This window comes from Hemitrygon akajei, chromosome 3 (assembly GCF_048418815.1).
Source record: "Hemitrygon akajei chromosome 3, sHemAka1.3, whole genome shotgun sequence".
Lineage (NCBI taxonomy): Eukaryota > Metazoa > Chordata > Chondrichthyes > Myliobatiformes > Dasyatidae > Hemitrygon > Hemitrygon akajei.
Window position 1 is genome coordinate 29,730,459 of NC_133126.1, and position 10,446 is coordinate 29,740,904.

At 43.4% G+C, this 10,446-nt stretch overlaps 1 protein-coding gene across 2 annotated transcripts in view; it reads right to left on the minus strand.

Annotated features, from left to right (window-relative positions):
- brf1b (BRF1 general transcription factor IIIB subunit b) overlaps positions 1–9,716 on the minus strand; it is a 445,784-nt gene extending 436,068 nt beyond the window's left edge. Inside the window, exon 1 of one of the 2 annotated variants that reach the window (XM_073039442.1) lies at positions 9,234–9,716. In XM_073039442.1, the coding sequence (XP_072895543.1) occupies positions 9,234–9,420 (187 nt within the window). In that variant the 5' untranslated portion in view covers positions 9,421–9,716. The remainder of the gene's footprint in view (positions 1–9,233) is intronic. The other variant, XM_073039443.1, reaches the window with a different exon arrangement.
- Between the last annotated feature and the right edge of the window lie 730 nt (positions 9,717–10,446).

Here is a 10,446-nt window from a genome sequence, read left to right on the forward strand (position 1 = left end):
TGGACAAATGCAATAGGGGAGTCAATAAAAATTGAAACTCCCTTTACTTTGGCATTCGAATTCGAATGATACTGTTGACCCCTCCAAAACCTAAAAAAGTGATAATTGTCCTCTTTCCTCACATGAGTTTCTTGTACAAAAATAATATGAGCATCAAGTCTTTGGAATACTTTGAAAATCTTTTTCCGTTTAATCGGATGGTTTAAGCCATTAGTATTCCAAGAGACAAAATTAATGGTCTGAGCCATATTTCTGAAATCAACCCTTTGGTATATAGAGGGTTAACCAAATTATGAACTCATGCACCCGGAAGAGGAACAAAAATAAGGTGCGAACCCGGAAGTGACGACATCGTGGACATTTTTGTAGTTCAAAATCAGCCCAAATGAAAAAACTGAAAAAAACTGATATAAGAAACATAAGATTTAGAAAAAGACCTCCCACCCCCCACCCAAGAGGAAAAAAAAAGACCACCTCAGCCAAGAATAGGCTGGGAAAAGGGAAAGATGAAACTAAATCTACCCCCATATCAGCAGAAGACAACTCCGTATATAAAGGATTTTAAAAAATCCACCCAAACTCTAAAAAAATTATAATCACTATACTAAAACCAAACTTATTAATATAATTGGTAGTAGAAAAAACAAAAAGAATATAATCACTAGTAACTTATAAATCGGGTTAAAACCCAAACAAACCAAAAAAAATTTAAACTGTGATAAGAGATGCATTATAGGAAGAAGATGAGAGAAAAAAAAAGCGAAATCTAAAGCCAAAAATATTTTAGAGAAAAAACTGCCATCTTAGTAAAAAAAAATTACCTTCGAAGGATTAAAAATTCACCTTCGAAGGATTAATAATGATAACCAAAGATAAAGTACAGTGGTTGAAGTAAGTAAAATGTAAAGATTAGTATGTCGGAAAAAAAAGTTTAACTAGAGTATAAAATATAGAGAAAACCTACACCAATATCCAAAAACAAAATCTGGTTTTGGAAATAAAAACCATCTTGCACGATCAAAATCACTCATTTATTAGAGATGAGTGTCCGTAGCAGTAGGGAAGTTCTCCTTCAGAAAGCTTCTCGCTTCAGATGTAGAAAGAAAAACACGACGTGGAGCATTCGGAGGCGAGATTCTGAGCTTCGCAGGGTATAAGAGCGCAGGTTTTAGATTTTTCTCATAACATTCAGACATCAGAGGTTTAAAAAGAAGCCTTGCCTTCATTACTTCTGGACTAAAATCTTCTACTAATCGAAAATTGTGGTCTTGAAATTTCACCATCCCTACATGCCGAGCCACACGAATAAGTTGCTCTTTAACATGCACATAATGAAATCGGACAATTACAACCGGTGGTTTAGCTGAAGCACTCGGTGATCGACGCATAATTCTGTGAGTGCGATTGAGTAACGGAGGACTGCCTGGGAATACAGAAGGGAACGCATCCTTTAAAAGTTGAGCAAAGTACTTCGTGGGGTCCCCTTGTTCAATACCTTCCGGGAGACCCAAGTATGCGTAGGTTCTGTCTTCTGGACCGATTCTCAAAGTCAACACTCTTGGCTTTAAGTGTTTCCACCTGTTTAATCATCGAAAGTAAGTTCTGCTGCAGTTTTTCAATTATCAAGTCTCGCTTCCGAGCGTCTTCTTGCAGAGTTGCGATTAGAACTTGCTGCTGGTTAACTACTGAATCCGTCTTATCCATATAATCTTGAAAAGCCTTTATATCTTGTTTAAAAATTTGTCGTTGTTCTTCAAATTTTTGATTTAAATAACATTTCATAAGTCAATTCAGTATGCTTAGGATCGGTCTGCTTTTTCTTCCCATTGCCATTAGGATTCTTCCCAGGTTCTCGCCCTTTAGATCTAAGAGCCATTTCTGTATTCATTTCTTCAAAAATTCACAATAAACTCTTAAAGATAAGTCCAAGAAAGTAGCAAGAATCTTTTGGTATAGGTAAAAATAAGCTAAATAAAGATGATCATAGGTTAAAAAAAGTAAAGGTTATGGAGCGAATCTGAAACAGTACTCACTCCATGAGCGTCTCCTGCTGACCTCTAGGCCAGCTTTATTTCCACTCTACCTCCTGCCAGTCAGCCAATTTTCTATCCATGCCAGCATCTTTACTGTAATACTACGGGCTCTTTCTTATCTTGTTTAATAGCCCCTTGGGCAAGTAACAGACAGAAAAGGTTTAGAAGGATATGGGCCAAACCAGGGCAAATGGGAATTATGGTTGGCATGGACCAAGTCCTGTATCTGTGCTGTACGACTATGACATTTAGACAGGCACTCACTTAGGCAAGGCATAGAAGAGTACTTCCAGTTCAAGGACCTAATGCAAAAATGGGATTAGTGCAGATGGACAAGAAGATTGGATGGGCCAAATGTCTTGCTTCTGTGCTCTATCACTCTGAGCATCTATAAGTGATTCAACCACTCATTCTCAGGTTGGTTGTAGCTAATTCCACTGCTCCCAATTCTTCTATTTGACCAATGTGACTAGCTGAATTTGACCCATTTGCCTACCTCTGAATCATAACCGTCTTAACCCCTGCTAATTATGTGTCTGTCCAAATCTCCTCTGAATATTGTAACTGCACCCACCTCTACCACTTCCTCCAGCAGCTCATTCCATGTATTCACCACGCTCGGGGAAAACCATGCCCCCTCAGGTCCCTTTAAATCATCTTAAACCAATGCCTGTTAGTTTTGGATATTCCTACCCCAGGAAAATGACTGTGGCATCTACCCTATTTATGATTTTATTAATCTCTACAAGATCACCCCTCAAACTCCTTCATTCCAGAGAAAACAGTCCTAGTCTGTCCAGTTTCTTATAACAAGCCATTCTGTACTGTCAACATCCGTCAATCTTTTCTGCATCCCCTCCAATTTAATCACATCCTTTTTACAGTATAGCAACCAGAACTGCATGAATGTGAAGGCATTAGTAATGATCTTTCAAGAATCAATGGATTTTGGCATGGTTCTGGAGGAATGGAAAATTGCAAACGTCTCTCCACTCTTCAAGAAGAGAGACAGAAACAGAAGAAAAGAGATTATCGGCCAGTTAATCCGACATCAGTGTTGAGAAGATGCTGGAGTCCAACTGTTAGGGATGTAGTTTTGGGGTTCTTGGAGGCACATGATAAAATAGGCCTTAGCCAGCATGGTTTTCTTAAGTGAAAGTCTTGCCTGACAAATCTGTTGGAACTCTTTGAAGAAATAGACAAAGGAAAACCAGTGGATGTTGCGCACTTGGATTTTCAGAAGGCCTTTGACAAGGTGCCACACCTGGAGTGTCGCAAGCAGTTTTGGGGCCCTCGTCTACGAAAGCATGTGCTGACATTGGAGGGAGTTCAAAGGAGGCTCACAAAAATTATTCTGGGATTGAAAGGCTTATCATTTCAGGAGTCTTTCATGGCTCTGGGCTTGTACTCAGTGGAATTCAGAAGAATGAGGGAGAACCTCACTGAAACCTATCGAATGTTGAAAGGCCTTGATAGTGGATGCGGAGAGGATGTTTCCTATGGTGGAAGATTCTAAGACCAGAGGAGACCATATAACCATATAACAATCACAGCACGGAAACAGGCCATTCCGGCCCTCCTAGTCCGTGCCGAACTCTTAATCTCACCTAGTCCCACCTACCCGCACTCAGCCCATAACCCTCCACTCCTTTCCTATCCATATACCTATCCAATTTTACCTTAAATGACACAACTGAACTGGCCTCTACTACTTCTACAGGAAGCTCATTCCACACAGCTATCACTCTCTGAGTAAAGAAATACCCCCTCGTGTTTCCCTTAAACTTTTGCCCCCTAACTCTCAAATCATGTCCTCTCGTTTGAATCTCCCCTACTCTCAATGGAAACAGCCTATTCACGTCAACTCTATCTATCCCTCTCAACATTTTAAATACCTCGATCAAATCCCCCCTCAACCTTCTACGCTCCAATGAATAGAGACCTAACTTGTTCAACCTTTCTCTGTAACTTAAGTGCTGAAACCCAGGTAACATCCTAGTAAATCGTCTCTGCACTCTCTCTAATTTATTGATATCTTTCCTATAATTCGGTGACCAGAACTGTACACAATATTCCAAATTTGGCCTTACCAATGCCTTGTACAATTTTAACATTACATCCCAACTTCTGTACTCAATGCTCTGATTTATAAAGGCCAGCGTTCCAAAAGCCTTCTTCACCACCCTATCTACATGAGACTCCACCTTCAGGGAACTATGCACTGTTATTCCTAGATCTCTCTGTTCCACTGCATTCCTCAATGCCCTACCATTTACCCTGTATGTTCTATTTGGATTATTCCTGAGACAGCCTCAGAATCGAGGGATGTCCATTTAGAAAGAAGATGAAGAGGAATTTCTTTAGCCAGAGAGTAGTGAATCTGTAGAATTCATTGCCACAAGTGGTTGTGGAGGCCAAGTCATTGGGTATATTTAAGGTAGAGGTTGATAGATTCTTGATTAGGCAGGGCATGATGGTATATGGGGAGAAGGCAGATTGGGGCTGAGAGGGAAATGGATCAGCCATGACTAAATAGCACAGCAGACTCAAATGGGCCAAATAGCCTAATTCTGCCCCTCTATCTTATGGTCAATACCAAGTATGGTCTCACCTGGATTTGATTTCTGAGGCCACAAGAAGATTTTTGTCACAGTAAAAAAATATGACTTGCTTAGCATCCATACAGATCAAATCGTAACAACAGTGCACTGAAGTAGCACAAGATAAAACAACAAGAGTGCAGAATCAAGCATTACAGAGAAACTGCTAGGGTGGCACAGTCGCATAGTGGTAAGCGGAATGCCATTGCCGCATAAGCGACCTGGATTCCATTCCACTGATGTTTGTAAGGAGACCTCCCCCCCCCCCCCCCCCCGTGAGTTCCCTTGGGTGCTCCGGTTCCTCCCACATTCCATAGTGGACATAATACATTGGCGCTATAAGCATGGCGAACCTTGCAAGCCACCACCATCACATCCTCAGACTGTGTTGGTCATTGATGTGAATGATGCATATCAACACATACAGTGAAATGCAAGGAACAAATAAAGCTATTTTCTTTATGCAACTGTAATATGACATCCCAACTCTTGTATTCAGTCCCCTGATGGACAAAGGCAAGCATGCCAAAAATCACCTTCACCTCTGTATAGCATATTGCTACTTTAAGGACCTTTGGTGGTCTCTGTACTATAGCACTCCCCAAGCCCTGCCATTCACTGTTCAAGTCCTGCCCCAAAATGCATCACTTCACACCTGGCTGAGTTCAACTGCACCTGCCATCCCTTGGCCCACTTTCACAGTTGATCAAGATCCTCTTGTACCCTGAAGCAAACTCTTTTCACTGTCCACCACACTTTAGTGTCATTCACAAACTTCATAATCATCCCAGCTACATTCTCAACTAAATCATTAATATACACGACACAGCAGGGGACTCAGCACCACTAGTCACATGCCTCCATATGTAAAAACAATCCTCCACTACCACCCACCAAATCCTTCCACCAAGCCAATTTTGTATCAACTGGCTACAGTCCATAAGAGGGACAATACCAGTACATAGAATTGAGAGGGGCAAGACAGGGGCTGGAAGGTGATAGGTGGAAGCACACGGTAAAGGATGATAGGCAGACAGAACGAAGGAAGGAAGCAGGTGATAGATGAAAACAGAAAAGGGAGAAAATACAGGTAGATGATGCCCGGTGGGAAAGGGAAGAAAAAGAGTAGAGACACAGAACAGTGCAGCACACTACAGGCCCTTGATCTGCTGACCTTTCAGAACATTAAAAAAACTACAACATACTACAGGCCCTTCAGCCCACAATGTTGTGCCGACCATGTAACCTACTCTAGACGCTGCCTAGAATTTCCCTACCGTTTAGTCCCTCTACTTTTCTGAGCTCCATGTCTAAGAGTCTTTTAAAAGACTCTATTGTATTCACTTTGACCACTGCTGCCGGCAGTGCATTCCACGCACCCACCACTGTGTGAAAAACTCACCTCTGACATCCCCCTTGTACCTACTTCCAAGCACCTTAAAACTATGCCCCCTCGTGTTAACCCACCCCAAGATCAATCTAACACTCTCTTCACACACAACCCTCTATTTTTCTATCATCCATGTGCCCATCTAAGAACCTCTTAAATGTCCCTAATATATCAGCCTCTACTACCACCCTGGCAGGGCTTCTCACACATCTCTATGTAAAAAAACCCACCTCTCTCACATCCCGCTTATACTTTCCTCCAATCACATTACCATCATGCCTCCTCATAGTAGCCATTTCTGCCTGTCTATCCATTTGATCTATGCCTTTTATCCTGTACACCACCATCAAATCATCTCTCATCCTCTTTCACTCCAAAGAGAAAAGCCCAAGCTTGCTCAACCTTTCCTCATAAAACATGCTCTTTAATCCAGGCAGCATCCTGGCAAATCTCCTCTACATCCTCTCTGAAGCTTCCATAATGCAGAGGATAGCAGACGATAACTGCAAAACTAGACTTCTTGAACATTTGAAGGAACCAAAAAAAAATGTTTATGCTTGCAGGAAAAGACTGTACTTGGGAGTCTCAGGAAACTTAATATGTTCCTGTTGACATGTAAAGTATGTGCCAGCAGGCTCAAGGACAGCTTCAACCCCACTGTTATGGTTCCCTGTAATGATAAGATGGACTCTTGACCTCACAGTCTGTCTTGTATCCACATGCACTGCACCTTCTCTGCAACACTTGATCCTGCACGCTTTTGCTTTACCTTTTGTTACCTCAATGCACTGCATAGACTTGATCTGAATGGAAGCTATGCACGACAACTTTTTCCATTGTACTTTAGTGCGTATGACAATGATAAACCAATTTAACAATTGATATAAATGCACCTTAGTCATTCTGATTGGATGCATCACAGCTTGGTATAGCAACTACTCTGCTCAAGAATGTAAGAAACTGCAGAGAGTTGGGGACACAGCTCAGCACATTACAGAAACTAGCCTCTCCTCCAGGGAACACACACAAAATGCTGGAGGAACTCAGCAGGCCAGGCAGTATCTATGGAACATAAGTACAGTTAACGTTTCAAGTTGAAAACCTTTGGCAGGATTGGAGAAAAAAAGATGAGTAATAGATTTTAAAGGTGGGGGAGGGGAGAGAGAGAAACACAAGGTGATAGGTGGAAGGGAAGATTTAAACTTGTTCAGGGTAGGCATCTCTGGAAGAGACTTCACAGTGTAGTAATCCAATCACAAACAAGAGAAAATATACTGATGCTGGAAATCCAAGCAACACAAAGCAAATGCTGAAAGAACTCAGCAGACTTCCTCCATGGACAATGTCATATTTCTATCTGCTTCGGTACAAGCAGCCAGTAGAATCAAAGACCCCACCCACCTCGGACATCCTCTATTCTCTCTCATGCCATTAGGCAGACGATACAACAGCGTGAAGGCATGTACTGCCAAGCTCAAGGACAGCTTCTATCCTGCTGTTACAAGACTACTGAACGGCTCCTAGTGTGTCAAGATAGACTCTCAACTTCACAATCTACCTCGTTATGACCTTGCACCTTATTCCGTACCTGCACTGCACTTTCTCTGTAACCGTAACACTTTAATCTGCATTCTGTAATTGGTTTTTCCAAAGAAGATGTGAGGGGTTTAAATAAACAGAGAGTGGTAGGTGCCTGGAGGCAAAAAACATTAGGACTTTTAAGAGACGTCTAGATAAGCACATGAATGTGAGGGGAATGGAAGGATACGAACATTGTGTAGGCAGTAGAGATTAGTTCAGTTAGATATTTAATTTCTAATTTAATTGGTTCAGCACAACATTGTAAGCCGCAGGGCCTGTTCCTGTGCTGTTCTACGTTTTATGCAATACCTCAATGCACAGATGTAATGAAATGATCTGTATGGATGGCATGTGAAACGTTTTTTCACTGTACCTTGGTAAATGTGACAATAATAAACAATTTACCTCACATGTAGCTTAGCTACTACGCCCAGTGAAACCATTTCTACGGACAAAAATAGGGGCAAAGGCAAGTTACCAGTGCCTTAAAAGCTGCTGATTCAGGCAGATGGAGCTCATCAGCCATGGTCGGCAGCTCATCTAGGAGACAGAGAACTTCAATCTCAAACCTCCCCTGTTTGAGGCTATACTCGCTCATGGGGAAGGCTTTGAGAGTAAACCCTGAGGAAAAATCCAGTGCTGGAGTCTCTAAGGCAGTTAGTTCAATGCTGACTGGCAACTCCTGCAATGCCAAATGTGCCAAACTGTATCGGTCTCTGCCATTTCCTTTGGATTCATCAGCTGTGTGGAGAGGGGGAGCCTGCTCCATGGGGAACAGCCTGCCTCCAAATCGTACTGCCCTGGCTGGTGTATTACGTACAGAGCTAGGAAGCAACATCCATGGGACCAGAGGGTCTCAACTGATTAATGCTGAATTTGTGGAACAGTAGAGTCTACAGTGACTCACCTATTTAAGGATAAATAGGGATATTTATAAAGATAAACTGCTCCCATGTTCCCACTCTAGAGGCCCAAGTCCACAAACCAAGACTAACAGCCAGGAGATGCAATCTTCGGATGAGATCTACCAGGCCCTATCTCCTGTGTGCCTGTAGGCAACCCAATGATTTGAAAGAAAGGAGGGAAGTTCCCAGAGTCCAGTAGACAGCATTAAGTCACTGAACAATACCACTATGAGTTCAAGATCACTTTGGCCGCTCCCAAGTATCATAGATCACAACGTTCATTTCAGAACTAACAGTAGCTTTGCAAATGAATCGAGGTTACACAATTTGCTGCAAAAGCTAATTCTCATTACATTTCAACAACAAGTTGTCACTGACAAATTTCTGTAGCTGTCAGTGATAACACACGATTCTGATTCCCATGTTATTTATACCCTGTGTGTGTATGTCCATGATAACGACAAACTTGAACAAGGGAGAACAGAAAGCGAAGTTTTCATTTTGGCAGCAACTTTCACTCCGAAGGCTCTTATAAACTTTAGGAGAGTTCTAATCCAAACAAAGTTCTTGCGGGAGTATGCACAATTCGCAAATACCAACAATACTTTTCCCCCTGTTACAAACAATACAGTAAGTGGATCCCCGGCGCTCGTGCGTGCAGCGAGTATGGGGGTGGGGGGGGGGATCTGTGCGTGCAGCGGGTCGATGGGCCGAGCGTACTCACCATCCAAGGACACGAACTGCCCGACGGCCGAAGAGCCGCCGCCGCTGTTCTCCACAAACTGCACCTCGGACACGATGATGTTGTCCTCCAGGACGGAGCCGCACGCCGTGCATACCGCGTCCCCCCGCGCCTGGTCCAAGTCGATATCGGTGCAGCCGCAAGTGCGGCAGACCCGGGAGCTCGCCATGGCTGACGAACCCTCACTCCTTTCCGGGCCGGCGAGCCAGACACCCTGACGGCAGCTCGAGGCTGCAGCTGGGCCTTCGGCCTCGGCGGGTAACTCAGGCCGAGATGGCGGCTTCTTCCGGGCCTGGCTGTCGGCGGCGAGCTGTGCAGCCGAGCGGCCGCCCTCTTGCCGAGTCCCTGGCGGTCTCCGGGATCCACGCGGCCACCGTGCACGTTGAACCCCCTCGGCGTCAGCTCGGCTCGCCGTCCGGAGCCACACTGAGCCGGCGGAGCGGGGCTGCCCACTCACAGCCGACCAGAGGGATAGAGGGAGAACACCGCCGATCGAATAATGCAGTCAGCCCCGCTCTCCTCCTCATCTGATAAACAAGGCAATATCCAAAAATATTATGATGAATGGCTGGTCCTCGGCTCCAAATGTGCCAAGTTTTTAATTATTATTTTGTAATTCAGCTCTTCCAACCCCCCCCCCCCCCCGTGATCTCGGGTTACTAAGGTCCCTGACCATGCACGTGCTCCGAATTAAAGGCCCCGCACTGAGCTACAACTCCCAAAGCAAACTGCTGCAGATTAGAATCAGAATTAATATCACTGGCATTTATACAATCACAAACTATACAAACGTCACCGATAATAAAACTGATTCCGATTTGTCGTGAAATTTGTTGTTTTGCAGTAGCAATACAGAACAATGCATAATAAAACATAATTACTATAAGTGACAAAAATAAATAAAAAATGCAAAAGATGAATAACGAGGTAGCATTCATGGGTTCATGGACCGTTTCAGAAATCTGATGTGGGAGGAGTTCCTGAATCATTGACAGTTCAATCTCTGTATCTGTGAAAGTGGCCAGGGTCTCAGCAGGGATAGTTTGGGGAGATGATAATGACAATCCTCAACAGAAACCAAAGTGATTCTACAAGTGCTGGAAATCCTGAGCAACGCACAAAATGCTAGAGCAACTGAGGTTCGGTGGGACTACAACCAAAGGTCATGGGTTAAGGTGAAAGGTCAAAAATTTAA